The sequence below is a fragment of the Eleutherodactylus coqui genome, chromosome 5 (genome assembly GCF_035609145.1).
Source record: "Eleutherodactylus coqui strain aEleCoq1 chromosome 5, aEleCoq1.hap1, whole genome shotgun sequence".
In the NCBI taxonomy this organism is placed as follows: Eukaryota; Metazoa; Chordata; class Amphibia; order Anura; family Eleutherodactylidae; genus Eleutherodactylus; species Eleutherodactylus coqui.
Window position 1 is genome coordinate 38,912,367 of NC_089841.1, and position 25,289 is coordinate 38,937,655.

At 42.4% G+C, this 25,289-nt stretch overlaps 1 protein-coding gene across 1 annotated transcript in view; it reads left to right on the forward strand.

Moving 5' to 3' along the window:
* The first annotated feature begins 2,093 nt into the window (after positions 1 to 2,093).
* LOC136628743 (uncharacterized) overlaps positions 2,094 to 25,289 on the forward strand; it is a 117,767-nt gene continuing 94,571 nt past the window's right edge. Inside the window, exons 1-7 of the mRNA XM_066604844.1 lie at positions 2,094 to 2,149; positions 5,555 to 5,657; positions 5,854 to 6,033; positions 6,116 to 6,239; positions 6,322 to 6,386; positions 13,723 to 13,825; positions 23,103 to 24,351. Of these exons, the coding sequence (XP_066460941.1) occupies positions 5,580 to 5,657; positions 5,854 to 6,033; positions 6,116 to 6,239; positions 6,322 to 6,386; positions 13,723 to 13,825; positions 23,103 to 24,351 (1,799 nt within the window). The 5' untranslated portion in view covers positions 2,094 to 2,149; positions 5,555 to 5,579. The remainder of the gene's footprint in view (positions 2,150 to 5,554; positions 5,658 to 5,853; positions 6,034 to 6,115; positions 6,240 to 6,321; positions 6,387 to 13,722; positions 13,826 to 23,102; positions 24,352 to 25,289) is intronic.

Sequence of the window (25,289 nt, forward strand, 5' to 3'; positions counted from 1 at the left end):
TTACGGAGTTCAGGGGAGATCACCAGAATTGGGGCATCCCTGCGCCCCACTCCTGCAGCCCGGGTGGTAGGACCGTCAGTGCGAGCACAGAGGCCCTGAGAGCCGCCGGTCCTGACACTCTGTGCATTTGTGTAAAAACATCTTAGTTTGTGATCGGTGTCTCTTGCTCCTCTACTTGTCTTCTGAATTTTTTGTCTTTGTTCTTTCTTTCTACTTCTAAAAGCTAGGGTCTCAAATGTATTAATTAGCTGTATATTTTTACCTGACCTTTCACTTCCCTTCCCATATTGTTCTAGTTTAAAGCTCTCCTGATGAGTTTATATGGTGTAGAAGAGCGGTGTATATAATGTGTACGGTGTAGCAGAGCTGTGTATATAATGTGTACGGTGTAGCAGAGCTGTGTATGTAATGTGTACGGTGTAGTAGAGCTGTGTATATAATGTGTACGGTGTAGTAGAGCCGCGTATATAATGTGTACGGTGTAGCAGAGCTGTGTATATAATGTGTACGGTGTAGCAGAGCTGGGTATATAATGTGTACGGTGTAGTAGAGCTGTGTATATAATGTGTACGGTGTAGCAGAGCTGTGTATATAATGTGTACGGTGTAGCAGAGCTGTGTATATAATGTGTACGGTGTAGCAGAGCTGTGTATATAATGTGTACGGTGTAGTAGAGCTGTGTATATAATGTGTACGGTGTAGTAGAGCTGTGTATATAATGTGTACGGTGTAGTAGAGCTGTGTATATAATGTGTACGGTGTAGTAGAGCTGTGTATATAATGTGTACGGTGTAGTAGAGCTGTGTATATAATGTGTACGGTGTAGTAGAGCTGTGTATATAATGTGTACGGTGTAGTAGAGCTGTGTATATAATGTGTACGGTGTAGTAGAGCTGTGTATATAATGTGTACGGTGTAGTAGAGCTGTGTATATAATGTGTACGGTGTAGTAGAGCTGTGTATATAATGTGTACGGTGTAGCAGAGCTGTATATATAATGTGTACGGCGTAGTATAGCTGTGTATATAATGTGTACGGCGTAGTAGAGCTGTGTATATAATGTGTACGGTGTAGCAGAGCTGTATATATAATGTGTACGGTGTAGTAGAGCTGTGTATATAATGTGTACGGTGTAGCAGAGCTGTATATATAATGTGTACGGCGTAGTATAGCTGTGTATATAATGTGTACGGTGTAGCAGAGCTGTATATATAATGTGTACGGCGTAGTATAGCTGTGTATATAATGTGTACGGTGTAGCGGAGCTCTGTATATAATGTGTACGGTGTAGTAGAGCTGTGTATATAATGTGTACGGTGTAGCAGAGCTGTATATATAATGTGTACGGTGTAGCAGAGCTGTATATATAATGTGTACGGCGTAGTATAGCTGTGTATATAATGTGTACGGTGTAGCAGAGCTGTGTATATAATGTGTATGGTGTAGCAGAGCTGTGTATATAATGTGTACGGTGTAGCAGAGCTGTATATATAATGTGTACGGTGTAGCAGAGCTGTGTATGTAATGTGTACGGTGTAGTAGAGCTGTGTATATAATGTGTACGGTGTAGCAGAGCTGTGTATGTAATGTGTACGGTGTAGTAGAGCCGTGTATGTAATGTGTACGGTGTAGCAGAGCCGTGTATGTAATGTGTACGGTGTAGCAGAGCCGTGTATATAATGTGTAGGGTGTAGCAGAGCTGTGTATGTAATGTGTACGGTGTAGCAGAGCCGTGTATGTAATGTGTACGGTGTAGCAGAGCCGTGTATATAATGTGTAGGGTGTAGCAGAGCTGTGTATATAATGTGTACGGTGTAGTAGAGCTGTGTATATAATGTGTACGGTGTAGTAGAGCTGTGTATGTAATGTGTACGGTGTTGCAGAGCTGTGTATATAATGTGTACGGTGTAGCAGAGCTGTGTATGTAATGTGTAGTCCGGTAAGTTGTATACAGCAGGCAGCAGAGGGTTTTCCTCTCATGAAGGGTCACATCTCTGTTAGCGGCTCCTGAGGAGCTTAGCAGACTCTTGCTTACACTGATCACCCCTCTGGTCATGTGATCCCAGGCCCCTCCCACACACGTGACTGATCACATGACAGTGACATCATCACAGGTCCTGGAAGCAGCTGTCTAGCTGTGCAGACGGAGGTATGTGTGGCCCCTCATCTCACGACCCCGAGGACAGATTATTATTAACCCCCTCAGAACTGGCTAAACTTTGATCTAAAAAAAAAAGTACCTTGCCTTTATTCTGCGGCTCATGTTGTTTCTGGTCTTACTGTTTCGCGGGTTCGCACGAACATATTGGCGTGTGCCGTGTGCAGAGACTACAGCCCGGTGATGTCACTGTCTGGTGCCGTATGCACAGACTACAGCCCGGTGATGTCACTGTCTGGTGCCGTATGCACAGACTACAGCCCGGTGATGTCACTGTCTGGTGCCGTATGCACAGACTACAGCCCGGTGATGTCACTGTCTGGTGCCGTATGCACAGACTACAGCCCGGTGATGTCACTGTCTGGTGCCTTATGCAGAGACTACAGCCCGGTGATGTCACTGTCTGGTGCCGTATGCACAGACTACAGCCCGGTGATGTCACTGTCTGGTGCCGTATGCAGAGACTACAGCCCGGTGATGTCACTGCCTGGTGCCGTATGCAGAGACTACAGCCCGGTGATGTCACTGCCTGGTGCCGTATGCAGAGACTACAGCCCGGTGATGTCACTGCCTGGTGCCGTATGCAGAGACTACAGCCCGGTGATGTCACTGCCTGGTGCCGTATGCAGAGACTACAGCCCGGTGATGTCACTGTCTGGTGCCGTATGCACAGACTACAGCCCGGTGATGTCACTGTCTGGTGCCGTATGCACAGACTACAGCCCGGTGATGTCACTGTCTGGTGCCGTATGCACAGACTACAGCCCGGTGATGTCACTGTCTGGTGCCGTATGCACAGACTACAGCCCGGTGATGTCACTGTCTGGTGCCGTATGCACAGACTACAGCCCGGTGATGTCACTGTCTGGTGCCGTATGCACAGACTACAGCCCGGTGATGTCACTGTCCGGATTTTGGCGCTCGCATTTCAATTGTGCATAGAAAGATTGAACTTGCTTTATCCTTCTACGTATTTGTGCAGCAAAGACCCCATAGAAGTCAGCGGGGCTGTGCAGCAGGCGAGGAGACCCTGTATAATGCTGCACATCGGCAGCTCGGCTCATCTCTGTATGCGGATATGAATCGCCTCATTAATAGCGCCAAGGCGTGAGCTACACTCGTATGAAGCCGGCGTACAGCTTGTTCTCACTGGTGTCGGCCGCCGCTGACCATTTCTGTTAGAGGAGTAGAGAGACGGAAATACAAATGGAACTGAATGTTTTCGTTGTTTTCCCCGTGGATGTCACATGGTTTTTTAGTAAAATAAAATATTTCATTTTTCTTTTTTTAAAAACCCCAAATCTTGGAAATTAGTGGGGAAAACAACGAGAACGGTTAATTCCGTTCTCACTTCCCCTTCTCTGCTCCTCTGATGGAACGTGAGAAGTTTCATGTGATGCGATGTCATTTAGTTATCTTAGACGCGCGGGAATAACGTCCGTTCAGTCATGCAGTGGGAGGGTTCTTTTCCTCACAAATCGCAGCGCACTCACAATGAACACGGCAGGTTTACTGAAGCCATATTGGTCTGTAACATTAGGAAAATGTGAGGGCCGTTATGCCACACCCACTTAAAGAAAACTGCGCAGTGAATACCTCCAAAAAGTCACCCTTTTGGCACTAACATGGAAGCTCCGGCTTCTTGCCTCCATCGCTCTGCCGTAATAGCTTTAATACACGGGGCCAAGTGCGGTTAAACATATTTTCCAATCTTTTTTTTGTCCTCACAAGCGTTTTTGGCGGTATCTTTTATTTTGCAATGACTTAATCCATGTTTTTATCCGGTATTTGTGAAGTTGTAGAGAAAAGCCTGAAGATAAAGGCAAGAAAAAAATCCATCGCAGAGCGCGCTGCGTCCTGTAGATGGCAGCTAACCTGCTGAGCGGTGGGATCACCACTGAGATCCCTGCCTATCTCAGAACTGGGAATCCCGTGTCCACCATGCTTCTCACTGCAAGAAGAGTAAATGGAGCGCTGGTCACGCAACTGCACTAATACTCCATTTGTTGTCAGTGGGACTGCTGAGATACATATAGAGCGTTCGCCAAGGAGACAGCAGGGTGCAAGATAGCAGTAGGTCATGGGTGGCTTTACTGTCTCCTCTAGATGGGTGACTAATAGTCCGACCTCATTACTAAAAGAAGGTCACATGGAGTAACCTTGGTTACCTTAAAGTAGTTCTTGTTTGTCATCGTGACACCAACGTTCCCTGTGTTGGGTCAATTAAAGTACAGTTCTTCTCTCAAGGCTCACATCCTCAGTTGCAGTTATCTGATGGACACTTCTCTTGAGGCAATCTCTTTTACACAACCCTTCACTCCTCCATCTCCATTGTCTCCTCCACTTCTTCTCTCCTACTCCTTCTCTCTAAAAGCTTCAACTTTCTAATGCCTCCTACTCCTACAGTTACCGGGCACACCTCACTGCATGCACATAGACCTGTTATCGGACCCCACTGGTACCGATCTGATGACCTCGTTTTCAGGTGCCAAATTGGTAGATATAAAAGCCCATGATCTGAAGATTGCTAGCAGTAATTATGAATAACCTGAAGCACTCACCTCACAAGAATTCTGTTTAATTGAAGACATTACACATTCTTAGACAGAAAGAGAGAGAGGGCGTTATCATACAAAGGTTATTATTACAAAGGTTTCAAAGATTATTGATCATAAGGCTTATTGACCTCTACAAAACATTCTCGAAGCTCTTACAGCTTGTCTAGACAGGGAAATAGCTGCAGTTAGGGTATTTTTTATTTCATTATAGTCTATTTCTGTTGATTAACTACGTCATTATGTTAACACCGTTTAGTATTGCTTTTTTTCCTGTTGACTTCTCTTATCTTTTAATCCGTAATTCCGATACTACACAGCATAAATTTTAGTTTCTATGTAGGGTTCAATAGTTCAATCAAGATAGAAATACATACACTTATTGCATTCTGAAACTTAACAGTTTATGTGCCATGACAGACCAATACACCTAATTAGACAAAAACGATACATTTTCCAGACATCACCAGACATTAACCCTTTCATGAACTGTTGTGTTAATACAGGTATCCCTGTTTCATTTGACACTACATACAGTGACATGAGATGTACACAAAACATGCAAATTCTGAAGTGCTGGAGGGACCCAACTCTGGGCCACTACACATAACAAGCACCCATTTGGGTATTACCATCAGCTCCATTGAAATGAATGGAGCACTGACCGTGCATTTTCCGCCAGCGCTCCCAGCATGCTCCCGTCACTGCAAGGGGAGAAGTGACCCCCATAGTTACAGTCAGATTGCATACAAGAATCCTGTTCTGGAGATCAGCATGGCAAAATCTTGCTCCATTTTTTAAAGTGATTTTTGGGCATTTTTTACATTGGCTAATTTTTCAGGTTTCTGAAATACAGAAAATCAAGCATGGAAGAGGACAAGAACAAGATGGCAGAGAATATATTAAATCTCACCCTAGAGATAATCTTCCAGCTTACTAGAGAGGTGAGAAATTTTGATGATGTCACATTACATCATTCTTATCCATGGTAATAACAAACTATGTCACTGGAGAGAGGAGAGATTCTGATGATGTCACATTACATCATTCTTATCTATGGTAGGAACAGATTGTCACTGGAGAGGTGATGGACTCTGGAAATGTCTGTAGTGATATTTATTACTGTCTCCCCATATACAGGATTACACAGTAGTGAAGAAGACCTCTAGTGATGGCTGTCGGGCCCCTGCGTGTGATAGACAGGGAAGACCCCTGAGCCCAATCACTGGGCCCCCCCCTCACTCCCCAATACATGAAAACATCAATGTACAAAAGATTCTAGAACTCACCAACAAGATGATTGAGCTTCTGACTGGAGAGGTGATGCTGAAGGGAATGCTGGGACATTATACAGTAACAGCACTGGAGGCTTCTGGGTAATGACTGTATATTGTGTTGTCAGGTTCCTATAAGGTGTCAGGATGTCGCTGTCTATTTGTCCATGGAGGAGTGGGAGTATTTAGAAGGTCACAAGGATCTGTACAAGGAGGCCATGATGGAGACCCGCCAGCCGCTCACATCACCAGGTAATAGACAGGACTAAATACACGAGGACTTTATTATCTGTATGTAAAGAATGACTTCAGTGTCTGTCTGTGTTTCCTGCAGTCCCATCCAGTAAGAGAAGCCCACCAGAGAGATGTCCCCGTCTTCTTCTTCCACAGGACCATCAGGTAGATGGAGATGTCCTTCTGATCTGTAGAAGGCTGTGAAGCTCTTGTCTTCAGTCTTATTAGATGTCTTCAACTTGTGTGATGAGGCTGGTGGATATGGCAGGATTACCGCTGACCAGAGACATTACATGTTGGCTGGATCTTCTCCCAGTTCTCTGGCGGTGGAGACTGCTGGTGGGAATAATGAGCCAACAGGTTGGATTTATATCTATCTGCTCCTTTTTGTCCCCCGAGACAAACAGCGGATGTGTCTGGTAGCCGCTGATCTTCTCCACTGAGACAATGTGCAGCATGTCTAGCCATGTCGGATATACATGTGTATGAGGTTCCTGAGGGGGTCATTGAGCCGCCATCTAATATTTATGTCCGGCTTCTAGGACTGCAGCTATATGCCTCAGATAACTACTCCTGTCAGGTCATTTTCAGTCGTCATGATTAGTGTTGCTGATCTTTATTGACCAGGTGCTAAACTTGTCCTGATTTTTGTAAAATAAAATCGGGATTGTTCACACTGATTTTTGGTGAAAATTGTGGGAAAATCGAATTTCCCATGACCTAGCCATATGTAGCATACGATCATAGGAAGATTCGTGCTTGGTGAAAGAAATTAAGCTAGTGATCACCTGGTACAGTTCTACAAAGAACATTGGCTCAGGATAACAAACACATGGTTTATGAAACTCAAACCCACTGTACACATGGACATCTCCCAATGGCCTCCAACGAAATCAGATTGATTACATCCTGTGTCTTCATCGTTGGCAAAGTTCAGTCGTTGCAATAAAAACGATTCCTGGTCAACTGCGGTACTGATCATGAACTCCTTGCAGCTTAGTTCAAGATTAAATTCTGCAGAATTAAGAAAGGCTCTCCATTGAGAAAATCTGACACCTTAAAAATCCCCCAATCATACACTATTGAGGTAGTAAACAGATTTGAACTGCTTGCCACATCGGAAAAGCAGCCAGATGAACTATGAAATGATATATAGTCCACAGTTATGGAAACAGCCAGTAAGCATTACACCTAAGAAGCAGGAAAAACAACACTACTGGTTGTCTGAGCAAACCCTCTGAATAGCCAATTAAAGAAGAGCAGCAAAGGCGGTCGGCAACAAAGATGAAGTTCTGCAACTAAATGACGATTTTCAGTGAGCAGTAAGGAAAGACGAGGAAATGGACAGGAATGGGCATTGCAAACAATTCGAAGCAGAAGCCATGAAAGACCATATCTTAGGCCTAGTGTCACCGGTCAAGATGGCCCAAAAACCTTTCATAGAATAGTATACTTGCAAAGGATCTCCAGGGTCATCTGGTCCAACTTCCTGCTCAAGGCAGGATTCACTAAATCATCCCAGACAAATATTTGTCCAGCCTTTGTTTGAACACTTCTATTGAAGAAGAACTTGCCACCTTCCGTGGTAATCTGTTTCATGGTACGCAGCTGCATGATCGGGAAGGAACTGAATGACCAACAGGGTATCAAGGATAGGTGCAGGGAATACACAGAGGAACTATATGCCTGCAATCGCATACCTGGACCATTGCATGATGTGGAGACTGTGGATTTGAAGCCCTCCATTATGGAGTCAGAAGTGGTTATGGCAATGAAACAACTAGCCAAAAATAAAGCACCAAGCATAGATAACATACTGGCAGATCTATTGCTGCTAGTACCAGTGAATCCCCTTCACAGCACTGTGCCAGGCAGTATAGGAATCCCTATAATGGCCACAGGACTGGAAAAGATCTGGCTTCATCCCTATACCAAAGTAAGGCGACTCCCAGAATTGTTCCAGCTACCGAACAAAATCCCTCATTCCGCATGCAAGCAAGTTTCTTCTCATAATTATACGGGAAAGACAGACCAGTAGTTGAAGCAGCACTCCCTGATGCGCAGGCCGGATTCCGGTGAGGATGTGCTTCATTAACTACATCAAGGCCTTTGATTGCGTTGACCATGATAAGCTGTTGCACACCCTACATGAGTTGGGTGTATCAGGTATCTAGTCAAGCTGATAAAATCATTTTATACCAATCAAGACGCCACTGTGGGAATACAATATGGGGACACAGATTGGTTTGGGATTGGCAAAGGTGTCCAACAGGGCTGCATCCTCTTATGCTTCTTATTTTACCTATATGCTGAAGCGATCATCTGGAAAATGGACCTAGACGAATTGGAAACCATGGTGAGAATAGCTGGCGGAAACATCAACAATCTCTGTTACGCAGATGACACAATTCTGCTTGCAGAAATAGAAGCTTGTCTGGTTTTCCCCATAGCCATGTATGGGTGTGAAAGCTGGACTGCGAAAAAAGCTGATAGGAGGATTGATGCGTTCTTGCTGGGATGTTGGCGAAAGCTGTTGTGTATACCCTGGACAGCAAGAGCAACAACAAAGAAGTCCTAAATCATATAAGACCCAATATATCACTGTAGGGGAAGATGGCCTGGCTCAGGCTCACGTATTTTAGCCATGTAATTCAAGCAGAGTTGCTAGAAATATCTATAATGTTTGGACAGATAAATGGTAAAAGAAGACTTAGCCGCCAAAGAACACGATGGCTTGATACTGTCAAAACTGATATTGGCATGGATATCAACCAACTGAAAGAAGCAGTGCAAAACCGAAAAACATGGTGGGAGGAAGCCATTAGGGTCTCCGAGGGTCATAAATGACTGACAACAACAATCAGAAGACACAGTGCTCAGTAATGTTGGATTATGGAGCGGGAGGAAACTTCATGGACTTAACATTCACTAGTGGCAAAAACATTGTAACCAAACCTAAGCCCATACCGATTGATATGGAAATTGTGGATGGGTCACCGTTGTCCTTGGGTCCCGCCATACAGGAGACAATTGAACTGTAGCTCGACATGAACCCTGACCATCAAGAAACAGTTTCCATCTGATCTCATCCCCTAAATTTCCATTGATTCTCCGAATGCCCTGGTTCTCTACCCATAATCACTCTATCAACTGGGAAACCAGGACCATTGCCTTCCCTTCAGAATACTGTAAGGAAAACTGCTAGATGGCACCATCCAACCCTAAACCAGTACAAAACCTTGAGGATGGTCAACAGGACTTTGAGAAATTACCAGTTCACTGCCAGATGTTCAGGGATGTTTGCAGCAAGAAGACAACTAATCAGCTGCCACCTCACCAGCCATATAACTGTCCTATTGAGCTGCTCCCTGGATCTTCTATCCCATTTGAGCATATCTACAACTTCTCAGAACCAGAGTTGAAGAACCTTCGGGAATATTTGGATAGAAATATAAAGAAGGGTTTCATCTGACCGCCTTTCTCACCGGCAGGAGCACCCATTTTCCTAGTTGGAAAGAAAGATTCTACTCTGCAACTGTGCATTGATTACTGGTAACTAAACAAGATTATTGAGGATCTCTATCCTCTCCTGTTAATCCCAGAGCTGCTGGAGAGGCTTTGGGAAGCCAAGGTCCTTACTAAACTGGACATATAAGGGCATATAATCTGGTACGTATCCACCCTGGAGATGAATGGAAGACTGCTTTCAAAACAAGATATGGACACTTCAAATCTCTAGTGATGCCGTTCGGTCTCTGCAATGCTCCCGCTACCTTCAAGCACTCTATCAATAACCTATTTCGAGACCTATTGGATCAATTTGTAGTGGCATATCTCAACGACATCCTCCTCTTCTCTGAGAATTTGTAGGAACATTGCAGGCATGTTCAGGTGGTCTTGGAACGACTCCAAAAGAATAACCTCTACATCATATTAGAGAAGCGTAAGTTTGAACAGACCTAAAAGCAATTCTTGGGATAAATTATCTCCCCAGATGACTTAAGTATGGACCCCAGCAAGATTAAAGCCATCCTGGATTGGCCCATTCCAAGAAATTTGAAGGAAGTACAGCGCTTGGTTGGTTTCGGAAACTTCTACAGAAGATTTATCAAGGACTTCTCAAAAGTCATCTATTCTATCACCTCCCTCACAAAGAATGCACACACGTTTTCCTGGCTCCCAAAGGCACAAATCGCTCTGGGGAAACTATAGACTCTTTTTACTTCAGCACCAGTGCTGATCCACCCAAGATCAGAATTGCCTTTTGTCATGGAGGTGGATGCCTCCGACACCGCTGTGGGGGCTATCCTATCATAATGAGTCAGAGATAAGATGCAATTACATCTGTGTGCATTTCTGTCCTACACCTTATCACCCACGAAGAAAACCTATGATGTCGGAGACAAGGAACTTCTGGCCATTAAGGTGGCTTTCATCGAATGGAGGCACCACTTGGAAGGCGCTCCTCATCCCATAAAGGTACTTTTATTGACCATAAAAATTTAGAATTTCTCTGCACTGCCGAGAGGTTATCTGCAAGACAAGGACGATGAGCTCTGCTCTTCTCCAGGTTCAATTTCGTTATGTCCTACTGCCCCGATTCCCAAAATGGCAAGGCAGATGCATTGTCTAGGATATTTTCGGAGCCTGTAAAGAAGGCAAATACAGACCACACCATTCTGTCCCCAAATAAATTTTTAGGTATCCTGCATTCTGAGTACCTCCTAACATAGCTTAAGGGAGGATACAAAAGTGACCCTTTCCTTAGTAGTCCTTCTAAGGATGTGAAGCTCTCTTTCAAGAATGGACTTTGGAGGCAAGAACACCAACTATATGTGCCCACGTCTGGTTGACTCAAAGTCCTCAAACTGGTCCATGATTCCAAGGTGGCCAGTCACCTTGGGGGTCACAAAGACGCTAGAACTCCTGTTTGCTTTCCTCCCGACTGCAGAAAGGATGTGAAGAGATGTCACCTATTGTGCTGTATGTGCCTGGAACAAGACCCCATGAGTTTCCTACCACCTCTGCCAATCCCGTCCAGGCCATGGAGATCTATATTGATGGACTTTATAGAGAACTCGCCTCCTTGAAAGAAATGACTACCATCTTTGTTGTTGTGGACTGCCTTACAAAGCTGGATCACTTCATCCGCATTGAAAAGATTCTCTCTGCTGAGCACACTGATGATCTGGGAAGTTTTCCGACTAGATGGAATTCTGGATCTATCATGGAATTATCGTCTCGGACAGAGGGGTCCAGTTCTTCTCAAAGTTTTGGAGAGATTTCTGCACGACCCTGGGAACTACTGTGAGTCTTTTCTCTGCCTTTCATCTGCAGTCGGCCAGACTGAGAGAATTAACCAGACTCTGGAACAGTATCTCTGCTGCTTCATCTCCCATCTACAGGACGATTAAATGGATTATTTAGGGATAGCAGCGTTCACATATAATGCCCAATATAGTTTTAATTCCTGGCCTTTAAAACAAGCAGCACATCTGCTGTCTTCTGTATCAAAATCTTTGTAGCTCTGCATCTGTTCCTTTAGAATAGGCCCATGCCGTGTTGTGTTCACCGTGCAGGATTTGTCCTTGTCCTTGTAAAACTAATGACATTACTTTTAAAATGAGCAGTAAAACTCAATTAATTTAGATATTGGAGACCCTATTTTGTTTTTGATGACAACCCTGTGCTACAATTGACCTCTATACCACTGTACACTATTTATTTTTTTTTAAACAATTTCTTTTTATTGAAACTTTTAAGGGTGCCAGAAAATAGCGACAATATAGCCACGCAAGGCTTACATTTACATATATGCATTCGTAGTTTCGTGGTTATCGCATAAGATTTGTGTACAACAGACATCTGTTTTATTTCTCAGAATCTATTAACTGGCTGAGGATCAGGGGGTAGGGGGGGGGGGGCGGGGAGAGGGAGGAGGAAAAAAAAAGAGAGAAATGGGGGTGGGATTTGGGTGAGGAAGGGGGTGGAGGGGGGGGGGGACAACAAAGTAATACATGGCAAGCACGTTGTCTATCTACTCAATGGGAGAAATAGGGAGAGCTTCCAATAGTATACATAGATACTTATTTATTATGTTAGTCCTCCTGGTCATTTCTGTTTTCTCGGAACACAATCCACGGCGTCCAGAGGGATGGGAACTCATCCCTTGTTCCGTTTTCCCATGCGAGTATTTCTTCGAAGCAGAATATTTGGGCTATTCTCTCGAACCATTGGGATACTTGCGGGATCTGTTATTCCCTGCAGTAAAGTGGGATAAGTAGCTTTGCCGCTGTTAGTAGGATGGTGGGTAGGCTTTTATTGGAGGGTCTAAATCTATCTGTAGGCAGCCAAAGCAGAACCTCTTCTGGTTTAAAGGAGAATGACGTATGGCAGATTTTATTGATGTAGTCTGTAACCGACTGCCAGAAGGGTCTGATCTTCGGGCAGTCCCACCATATGTGAAGTGCATTTCCCTTCTCTTTTTCGCATCTCCAGCATCTGTCCGAAGTATCAGGTTTTGTTTTGCATATAGCTGTCGGAGTTCTATACCACTTGGACAGAATTTTGTATGAATTTTCCTGAATTCGTACACATCTGGAGAAGCCATGTGAGTTTTTCAATACCCGAAGGGTTTCTTCTTTGGTAAGGTTAAGCCCCAATTCCCTTTCCCATTCTCTGAGGAACCAGGGCTTCTCAGATGCTGTTTGTAGAAGAAGGCTTTTATATAGTTGTGTGATCAATCTCTTTGGGCGCGAGGGTAGCGAGATATATGTCTCGAACCATAGTGGGTCCCTTAGTTTGCCATAGTTAGATCTCTGGAGCTTTAGTAGGGAGTGGTAAAGTGCCGCTTTGCCCAAGAAATCTATATCAAGGTGGGCAAATTTTGCATCAAGTTGGGCTTGGTTAGTGAATTTGGGCCCCTCTAGGATATCAAGAATCGTGAGGCCTTTAAGTTTGTCCCAGACTCCCCCTGCGTTACATGGGCTGTTAGCAAGGATGGCTGGGATTAAGGTCTCAGGGGTCATTGAGGGTAGTGAGTCTTTCTCTGCCAGTTCTTGTCGTATTGACCGGAGAACTTTAATGGTGCTTTTTGTGATGGGGCTGATCAGGTGGCATTTGTCTAGTGGGGGACCATCTGACCAGAGTAGGACTTGATTGGCCACACCAAGCATGCTTCTTTTGGCGCATAAAGTGGGGGCACTGTACACTATTTTGACCAATGTTTCGAAGGAGTTTGGGGGGTTTTGGCTGCATTAGGGGCCTTCTGGAAAGCAAATTAATGAATCCGATTTTTATACTCGTGGACTGTAATGGGAGTCGGAAACGACCATCCTAATCTATGAGGATTTTTTTGAAATTGGACGAATACTAAAATGAACCAATTACTCCACTAATCGCAGATCACTAATCATGATGATAATGATTGTTTGTAGTCATGTAAAACCTTCCACACGGCTTCTCCAACCGTCTGCTGACTTTTACAATATTTGTCTCACAGCTTTTGTATCAGGATGAAGATCTGACCGATACTAATGATGTTGTAACAATTGTGACGGTCAAACAGGAGTTTGAAGAGGAGATTCCTACAGGTAACTGCCCAGGTGAGTAGTAACCACTAAATACAGCAGAGAAGAGTCACAGATTCTCCTCAGTAAGTGGATTATGTAGATTTATGAGCTCCTGTCAGCTTTTCTGCTGAATTTTTCCCCATTCAGCCAAAATATGGATGACAAAAAAAAGTTGATACCGTTATAGGTCCTAACTAGAGATGAGCGAACCTACTCGTTTCGAGTAATTACTCGATCGAGCACCGTGATTTTTGAGTACTTCCGTACTCGGGTGAAAAGATTCGGGGGGGGGGGGGGCGGGGGGAGGCGTGGTGGAGCGGGGGGTAGCAGGGGGGAGCCCTCTCTATCTCCCACTCCCCGCTGCAACCCCCCACTCACCCACGGCGCCCCCCGAATCTTTTCACCCGAGTACGGAAGTACTCGAAAATAGCGGTGCTCAGGCGAAAAAGGGGCGTGGCCGAGTACGTTCGCTCATCTCTAGTCCTAACACATGATGAACATTTATAATATGAACATGAAATATATCTATATAGAATACAGAAAATTGAGACTTGGACTCGAATAACGGGCCTGTTCATGGTACTGCTGGTCTCTAACTGCAGAATCTATTGAATTTGCGGCAGGACATACACTCTGAAGCCACTTTTGCACGGGATAACTGTGGGGCGCTAAAGTGGCTGACAGTCGTCACAGCAATGGTTGCTCCTGTGCTTTTACACAGGAGGATCAATACTCAGTGAATGGAGCATGAAGCGGGCCAGAGCTTGAACAACTGCCAATTTAAACTGATTCAGCGGCAGACCAGCGAGGGTTTTATGGTCTGCGTGAAAGATCTAATCAGCGGTTTATCTCAGATTGGTCTTTCACTGCATGCTTCCACATGGCACCAGTATCGTACACATCATTGAATCTAACAAGCACTTTGTACGATAATCGTGCCGTGTTAAATGGGCTTTAGGCAAGGGCTTCACAGTAATTTGCAACATCGCATTAACATTGAGGTCAATGGGGTGCAAGGTGCAGTGTACCATGGCTGCAGACTGCAGGTTATGACAAATCCAACTGTCTTTTCTGAGTCTTAAGCAATCTTATTGTATGGTACTCCGGTACATCTCATGGCAGTTCTGTGCACAGTCCCGGTCAATTTGCTGACAATTTGTTTTGCATAACCTTTTTTCAGAGTCCACAAATGCCCACAAATTATTGGTTGCAGCTAGGATTAGTTTCCTATAAGACCGAATTCACACGCATAATTTTGCTACTATTGTTTATTTTTTAGTCCGTTCTAGAAGCAGATTATAAAGGAAGGAAACCCTAGAATTGATTTTTTTGTTAATTCTTTTTCAGTAACCATGCCTAATTTTACCTAAATTAATAATTGAAATAAATAATATAAAACCACATGTACTCATATGTTCTGTAAGTATATAAAAGGTAAAGTATGGATACCCCAAGAAGGTATACCTGGGGTGACAGGATCCTAGGAAATTAAAGGTTATTGAAACCTTTGTGCATGAACAATCAAGACACATCTCTTACTAAATCCCTTCAGAAACAAAAGGTTCACTAATTTGTCTTTTGCATTGAGTTTTTGTTTTCATGCATTTAAAAAGCTTTGTACTTGATATGCAGGCTCTGCTACATTCAGGTTTTTGTGTGTGTGTGGGGGGGGGGGGCAGCACTGATCAGCTGGACCTCCCATCTCCTCTGTCAGAGGCTGTGTAGCTATGCCCACTCAATACTACACAATGCTCTTGTCTATCTCCTTTACTATGGTATTTACAAGTGGGAAGAGATTGGTGGTGGAACAGATAAGCATGGTGTAAGTGATTACATTATAGTGCTATCTCTAGATAAAGTGAGATGGTAATGGGAGATGAGCTGAAAAGTAGAGTCTAATTGTACAATGGACAATTGGGAAGGGGCAGATGATCTGAATGCAGAGCATAGCAAAAGAGTAGTACTAGAAAGTGTATCATGCTAGGGCATAGGGACTGGTTAGATGACTAGCATTCTCCAGCACTGTCATACAGCACTCTGCCAGATGTTTTCTCCCTTCAGACACCTCACAGGCTTTTTATCCTCTTTTTACTATGTATAACTTCATAGAATCATAGAATGGTAGAGTTGGAAGGGACCTCCAGGGTCATCGGATCCAACTTCCTGCTCATTGCAGGATTCACTAACTTGTAATAAACAAAGACGCTGCTTTCCATTGACTGCACTTTCATGTGTAGAAAACTAATGGAAGATAAACTCACAAATGACAATGTGCTATCTTCTTGCTGTCACTGCAAAAAGCCCCTGAGTGGTCGTGTCCAACAAATCCCTCACTGTGTAATATGTCCTCTTCACAGCAACTTGCAGAAGAGCAAGCTAAGGGAGGGACTGAGAAGCAGCCATCACTCTGCTCTCACTGATGGATTTTGCTAATACATCAATCTTCCAATCTGCAGTGCTTTGGCAAACAATTCAAGCAAAGAAACCAAACAATAAGAACTTTTTAAGCAATATCAATTACAAAATGTTTTCATTTCCAAAGCCACAATGATTAAAGGAAAAAGTGTGCACCGGTGTACAAAGCCTTTAAAGTTTGTTCTTCAGAATAAGGGAACTAACGACCAGAAGGGTGATACCTTGCCGCCTCTTCATCCCTGTCAATTACACACAGAAATTGACAGGTCATTAATTCTCAGTAATTTATAGCCTCCTTACAGTCATCGCTGCCCCCAGTCTCTTTATTCTCTTGCCTGATCGGGTGCCAAACTCTGAAATAAAACTTTTGAAAGTTTCCTGAATGAAGCAGTACCCTCAACACTCCAACCCTTCAGATGCATACTGTGGTAACCCTGGCACTCGTCTCAAACATATTCCCTTCAGCAGTACTCTAGATGTGTCAAACACTTGAGAGAATCACAGACATCTACATAATTCATCTACTACACATTCATGCTCAGAACGTACAACTTTGCCATACACCATGGCAAACAGACCTCCATCTCCACTATCCAATAGCCCAAAATGACTCTGACACTTTTTCATTCCCTCCTAAGCCCTAAAGTGCAGAAGTCTATGATGGATCTCGGTGCTGAAGACTTGGCCACTTGTTTCAAAGAGAAAATTGACAACATCCATCAGGAAATAATCTTCCAATCTCAGACTAATTTGATCCCCTTCCCTCCTATACCTCCTCTGATTCCATTGACCTTTGATCCCCTTCACTCCAGTGCCTTCTCTAGTTCACTATCAGCATTTGACCCAACAATAGAAGAGTTCTCCAGATAACTACCTGCATTAGTGATCTTGTTCCCTCACACCTTATCCAGTCTCTCTCCCAGCTTTCATCAGTCATTTTATTACAATATTTAACAGTTATCTTCTGTTATCTTTCCATTCTCCTTTTAAACCTGCTGTTTAAATGTATATTACTAAAGAAACCCTGTCTTGTCTCGTCCTGCGTTGCCAACTATCGACCCATCTCTAATCTTCCCTTCATCTCCAAACTCTTGGAACATCTGATCTACTCTCACCTATCTGTTATTCTATGGAAAGGAGCATTTACGAAAGTATCAAATGATCTCCTGATAGCTTTGTCGACCAGCGACTACCCTATACTGATTTTTCTGGATCTCTCTGCGTTATTTGAAATCCTAGATCACTACATTCCCCTCAGTATGTTCCACTTTATTGGCCTTCAGGATGCTGCTCTCTGCTGGTTTGTCTCCTACGTCTGACCGTACTTTCAGTACATCATTTGCCAGCTGTATTACTTCTCTCCCTTTTGCTGTTGAGGTGCTTTGGTGGTTCAGTCTTTTCTTCTTTTTCATCTACACAGTCCCTGCTGGACAAACTATCAGTAGATTTGGCTTTCAGTGCCATTCTAACATTGACAACACCCAATTATGCACTTCTTGTGACATCACATCCTCACTACTATAAAATACCTAGATTTAAGTGTACCCTAAAAACACATCTTTTTAGGTAGGCCTAACATATTCCCTAATCCAAAGTATCATCATTTACCCCACTTCTCTATTTCCCCTTTGTAAAAATCTGACCCCCTGCTTCCCACTGTATCTCCCATACAACCTAATGTACTTCATATCTGTATCTGGTGAGCAGCTCATACAGCTTTATGTATGCTCCTCTATTTATTTAAAAGATGGCCCGAGTATTGTACAGAACAAGAACTGCTATCCCCTGGTTCACTCATACTCTGTAGGCTCTTGCAAGCTCGGCCCCCCCTATTGTTGAAATCCTCTATTGGTTTAATACCTAATGTAATAGTTTGGATATGTTCCCATAAATTGCTGTGGAATATGCTGGCGCTATATGAATATTATTGATTCTCAGCTCTGAAAAGGAGCTGAATGGGTCTATTTAAGAATTTTGCAGCTACTTTAAGCTCTATAAGGTAAGCTCAGCTTATATGGACCCAAAGTAGCTGACCTGCTGAGTCTGGGGATGTAAGATTTATATTTGACTTTATGCCATTCCCTCTGTGTCAGCCATCAAGCCAGCCACTAAAAATTCCAGCATTTCTGTTAAACAATTAACTGTTATTCATTGTATCATAAAAATGATTGAGGTAGTGTGATCATAACAGCGCCGTACAACTATATATCTACAGAGGCCCATTAGAGCATCCATTTGCACTCACCCAATCCGGCATTGGAAAATGCAGGATTGTGTGACCTGACTTTTTCTTAGTGGTAAGTAGTCCTTTCATGTTATACATGGAATGAGAGGACTACTTAACACGCCCACCGGAAACGCTGAGAATGAGTCTGACCAAAATAACCATTGATTTGATCATGACCCCAGTCAATCTACAAAAAACTCATTCAGTCCCCTCGGTTGGACACAGTCTATCCTGAAGATCCATTCAGCCTCCTTCTGCATCAGTCTCTTATTGATGTTACCATGACGCCCAAAGCTTCTTATGGATTCGATACCTTGGAATTTAATGAGGTCTGGGTTTCCATTATGGAATTGTCGCATGTGGTTTGCAATTTGGTGTATTGTCTCCTCGTCTAATATTGCCAATGTGCGCTAAAATGTGTCTCCTAAATTGTTGGATGGTCTTGCGCAAGTAGTTTTTCCGACATGGGCAGGTAGCAATATAAACCAGATTGGAACTACGGCAATTTAGGAATGCTTTAATATCATATGAGATCCCCGTATGTGCACTTACAAATTTTTCTCCCCTCTGGATATGATCACATGCAAGACAATCGGAACATGGGAACGTTCCCTACTGGTTGAAGTTTATTCAACCAGGTCGAGGAATTCAATGGTTTACCGCTCTATCTTTTATATTTCGTCCCTGCCTAAAGGTCAGAAGCGGGGCATCTGGGAGTATAGTTTTCAGATCATCATCACCTCCTGTAAGATGCGCCAATATTTGTTCAGAACGTCCCTCATGTATGGTACCCCATTATCAAATGTGGAAATAATCCTTAAGGTTTTGTCTGGATTCTTACTTCTTGGTACTAAGATGCTTGATCTCTTTTGTTTATCTGCCTTTTTAAATGCGTCATCAATAATGGACCTAGGGTAGCCCCTCTTGGCAAATCTTTTACCCAACGGAGGCTCTCTGATCTAAAATCTTCCAGATGTGAGCATTTTCTCTTGAGCCTTAGGAATTGTCCTTTTGGATACCCCTTCTGAGGGGGTATGGATGGCAACTCTCCCATGAAAAGAGACTGTTGGTAGAAGAGGGTTTCCTAAATAAAGTTGACGAAAGTGTAGCTCCTGTTTTTTTAATCCGGACATCAAGAAATGTAATAGATGTCTCTTGTATTTCCATCATCAACTTCAAGTTGATGGTATTTCTATTGAGGTATGCCACAAACTAATCAAAGACATCCCTTGTACCGGACAAAGCAAAAAAACATAATCGATGAAGCGTAACCAAATAGGGATGCTCTTGGTCCATTGGGCATTGGCCTCAATGAATACAAACCGCTTCTCCCACCAGCCCAGGTTGGCGTAGAATAGGGCACAGTATAGACTGCGAGGGTAATGTCATTATGCAATCCTGCAGCCTAGCAACTAGGACGCTCTGGCAGTACAGTGATCGTGCGGTATCCATTACTGTACCATTGGTGTAGACATGCAAGGATCGGGTTGATGTGTGGAGGACTATGCAGTTAGAATAAGGGACAGTACTTTGTGGAAACTCTTTAATCAGCTTTAGGACAATGAGTGCCACCCAGTTTATGGGAGGTACTCTGTAAAGTATCAGGTGATAGGTCCATAGTGGATTGACCCCCAAGTAGTTGGGAGGAGCTAGGGCTATATAAGAACTGACCCAGCACTTGTCCTACCATTCATCTCCAGCTTCCTTCAAGGCTGGTGATGCTGCTACAACATTGTTTATTTTCTGGTTGGGGGGGAGCTGGGCTGGGTAGTATCTGTTAGGAAGTATTGAAGATACGAACTGACCTTAGAGCAGCGTTATTCAACTTAATCCCCACATTAGATTAGGATTTTTTACTATTGGAGGTGAAATCTCCCCTTTTTACTATTGTTAAGCAGTATTTAGAATATCCTTTTGGAATAGAAAGTTTAGGTTCCTGATGAGGCTGCGTTCTTGTAGCGGAAACGCATTGAACCTTGTGAACACTCCTTATGTCTGTTAGACTGATTAGAACACCGAACAAAACAATCCTGGTATTCTAATTTAATATAGCAAAAATGTATCTACTATAGGAATTCTGAGAATAGTGCAGAAATTTTTTTTCCAGGATAGATTGAGATTTTTGTGGTTTTTCCACTTGTTAGAAACCCCTTTTCTCTTACCTGGATGACGGTTTTGGAATGTCACCCATCAATTTAGGTGACAACTCCAAGATTGCATGAATTGCAATAGCTTTTCCAGAATCAGTCCTTACTGCATTTTCTAGATTAGCTGTCCTTCCACCGGATCGGTGAAGGTGATTTTGTGTGTGTGTCAGTTCGGCCTTATTGCTTTTAACCCCTTAATGACACGGTCAATTTTGGGCTTAAGGATGCAACGATTTTTGGCGAATTTTCATCTCCATTTTTCAAAAGTCATAACTTTTTTGCTTTTCTGTCGACGCAGCTGTATAAGGGCTTGTTTTTTGCGTGGCAAACTGTAGTTTTTGATGGTGCATAGACTATATTGTAAAACTTTTATTTTTTTTATGATAGCAGTGAGAGAAAACGCATCAATTCTGTTATAGAATTTTTTTGGGAGGATTTTACAGCGTTAATCATGCAGCATAAATGATACAATACATTTTTTCTGCGGGCCGGTACGATTACAGCGATACCAAAATTCTTATATTTTTTTTAGGTTTTCCCACTTTTCTGCAATAAAAACCCTTTTTATGGAAATCTTTTTTTTTTTTTCTTAATCACTGCATTCAAAGTCCTGTAACTTTTAATTTTTCTATGTATGGAGCTCTGTGAGGGCTTATTTTTGCGAGACGAGCTGTAGTTTTTTATTGGTACCATTTTCACGAATATACGGCTTTTTTTTAATCACTTATTGCATTTTTTGGGAGGCAAAATGCTAAAAATTTGCATTTTGCCTCAGTTTTCTTAACGTTTTTTTTTACGCTTTTTGCCATGCAGAATAAAAAGCCCATTCAACTTATTGTACACATCGTTATGGACGCGTCGATACCCAATATGTGCGATTTAAAAAAATTTTTATGCTAATATGAGAGCACAAAAAGGGTTTTTTTTAAACTTTTTATTTTACACCATCTGTGTCTCTCTGGGGGACTAAACCACAGTACTGATGATAAGGCATGGCAGGACATCTCTCCTGCCATGCCTTATCGCTTATACAGCGATCCCAGGCACTGGCAAAACAGGACTGTCATGATCTCGCGGTATCCCTATGACGTAAGGGTACATCATTTTGCGGGAAGTACCTTTACCTCATGGAGAGGGAAAGGGTTAATGTATTAAAGGTTTTTAATAAAGGGATTAAGAATCATTACAGTGAAAAGTATATTCAAAGAACAGTTGATTCTTCTGCCATAGTGAACGTATGCCTAGAATGAAGACTAATGTTGATGTATCTGATCCTTTTTCCTTACTGTGAGACACAAGACAAGCTTGCCCTGACAATCTTGCTATTTTGTATCTACAATTCAGCAGTCAGACACAATTTAGCTATTCTTAAGGGATCCATTATAGAAAGGGTCTCAGTTAATGCAGATAGCACACGCGTGTGGTGTATTTAATGGACAATGGTCCTTCTCTGGTTTCCCTTCTAGATTAACAAGAGGATTTGTCAATCTAATTGAGCCCTATAAACTAAGTTTATGGGCCCAAAGTAGCTGACACACTGAATCTGGGGATGTTTTATACTTGCCTTCCCTGTCATTCCCCCAGTATCCACCCTCAGTCCCGCAGCTCTGTCAGTTTGGCCTGATTGTTTTTGATTCTAGGCATTGGAGCAGAGTAGAGCAGCTCTACACAGGCAATATATCTAAGCCCAATGTGAACTCTTATAAGAATCTCCCAGAGGGATGACCACTCGACAGAATCAAATGTCTTACTAGTATCTAATGAGAGTGCAACGTGAGGGTGGCGGTCTGGTGTAAAACCTGTCTGGTCTCGGTGAATCAGGTGTACAATAATAGTATTAAGTCTATTGGTAATGACTTTTGTTAGAATTTTGATGTCTGAATTAAGGAGCAAAATTGGGCAATAGGCGTCTGGAAGACAAGGGTCCTTCCCTAGCTTCAGTAGAACCACCAGCAGTGCCTTACACACAAAATGCAAACTACTTCTATGTTGAAAGCATCTTCATAGACCTCCAACAGGAAAAGGACAAGAACTTCATCATGTAGTTTATACCAGTCTCTTGATCCATACAAACCATTGGAGCTTCTAGTACTTCAGACTGTGCTTCTCACAGTTCCCAAAGAAGAGTCAGATTTAGAGTGATATAATTCTGTGCAATATTGACTAAATACCCTATTTTATGTTTTGTCGATTGGAGTAGGAGTCATTCAGTAAAATAATGCTGGGCATGCATGTACATAGTTTAATAGTGCACTAAATAAGCAAGGAGTTTGCCATTTTTGTCACCCATCGCAAATACTGACGCATGTCTGGAGATTTCTTTTTTCTTTCTTGGTTTTATCTTTTTGTAAAAGTAGGTATTGTTTATTGTTCCTGGCAGTGCAACCATTGTCTCTTTTTATCATCTGACAGCTCATTGTAATACAATTTACTTAATAACTATTTATTTTGAAACATTTTATAAAATAACATTCAAAGTTATATTATTCACAAATCCTAAAATCCGCTTTATTTTTGGCAGATGATGGTACCAGGAACTCTGAGGGATATCTGATATCTGCTGGTTGTAAAGCAGAAGATTATGGTATCACACAAGATACATATGAAGAACATGCCATTATCCCAGATTTCCCCTTAGCCTTTCACGGCAAAGATCCATCACCTGATCCTTCTATACAGGACCAATTTTTTGATTCATCCCAAATTGAGAAGCAGAATAAAATTTACAGAAGGGAAGAGCATGAGAAAGCACAAACAGGGGAGAAGCCATATTCATGTCAAGAATGTGGGAAAAGTTTCTCAAGGAAAATACGCCTCGTTGAACATCAAAGAGTTCACACAGGAGAAAAGCCATTTTCATGTCGAGAATGTGGGAAATGTTTCTCAAGGAAAGGACGTCTTCTTGATCATCAAATAGTTCACACAAGAAAGAAGACATATTCATGTTTAGAATGTGGGAAATGTTTCTCAAGGAAAGCACATCTTGTTGACCATCAAAGAGCTCACACAGGGGAGCAGCCATTTTCATGTTCAGAATGTGGAAAGTGTTTTACTTTAAAAGCAAATCTCGATAAACATCAGAGAATTCACACAGGGGAAAAGCCATATTCATGTTCTGATTGTGGGAAATATTTTACTCTGAAATCAAATCTTGTTAAACATTACAGAATTCACACAGGAGAGAAGCCACATTCATGTCCAGAATGTGGGAGATGCTTTACTATGAAAGCAGATCTTGTTAACCATCAAAGAACTCACACAGGGGAGAAGCCATTTTCATGTCCAGAATGTGGGAAAGGGTTCTCAAGAAAAGCTCGTCTTGTTGAGCATCAAAGAGATCACACAGGGGAGAAGCCATTTTCATGTTCAGAATGCGGCAAAGGTTTTGCTGTGAAATTACATCTTGAGAGACATCAAATAAGTCACACAGGGGAGAGGCCGTTTTCATGTCCAAAATGCTGGAAGTGTTTTACAGATAAAATAAATCTTTATCAACATCAGAAAATTCACAGAGATGAGAAGCCACATTCATGTTCAGAATGTGGAAAACGTTTTACTGCTAAATCAAATCTTGTTGTGCATCAAAGAATTCACACAGGGGAGAAGCCATTTTCATGTCCAGAATGTGGGAAATGTTTCTCAAGAAAAGCACGTCTTGTTGAACATCACAGAATTCACACTGGCGAGAAACCATTTTCCTGTAATGTATGTCAAAAGAGTTTTAACCAAAAGTCATATTTAAATGTACATCAAAGAATTCACACAGGAAAGTAGCTATTTGAACTCATCTTATTGACAAAGCACACAAAAATATTAAAGTGACAGTAAAGGTATCTTTGATATAAAGAAAAATTTGACAAAGCTTTTGCATCAGCTTTCAGACATTCAAAAAATTGCAAATATTCCACTAATTTTTGAGCAAAAATTAGGGTTTTTTATGCCAGACTCTCGAATGTTCTAAAGAATGGACAAGCACAGCTGGGACAAGCATAGTCTGCTGTGGCCTGACAGATTTATGATTTACATAGAAAATTAGCTTAAGGTATAGCATATATGTACGTCGGCAGGTGTAGGTTTGATTTCTGTGCTGCTCAGACTTCCAAAATATGCTCCAAATTTATTAAGAGGCGTATCACTAAATCTAAAATCATAGCTGAAGTTATTGAGAAATGTATGTACCTACAGATAAACCAATAAACGTTTCATTCAACAGGAAATGCAACTACAATCCAGATAACGCCCCTTTATCTTAATTGTGCATAAAATATATTTTTATTGCTATATCACAAAACTTATTATCAATCATTTTAAAGGGAATCTGTTAACTAGTTTGAGCCCTATAACCTAAGCTTTGCTCTGGATCAAAAGTTTTCCAGCGGGTTCTGGGGTATTCTGTAGCCTCCTAATTTCAAACTCTGGTATATGTGCGCATAAAGAATTCAGACTGAGACATGTTCAGTATGAAAAGTAAAGAGAGCTCTTCCCATTTATTATGCATGAAGCCCCTTTTATCTAAACACATATCTGCCCTTTATGGGCATATAACATATGATATACCTGGTCTATAGGCATGATTAAAGGTTTAAGCTATAAAGATCCTCCTCCCATCGTCTGTGTAATGCCATGTGGAAACTGGTTTTTGTCCTTGCCATGCCGTCTAGGATACAATCTTCCCCTTTGCCTTCGGCTGCTGGAGGAGGAACGGGAA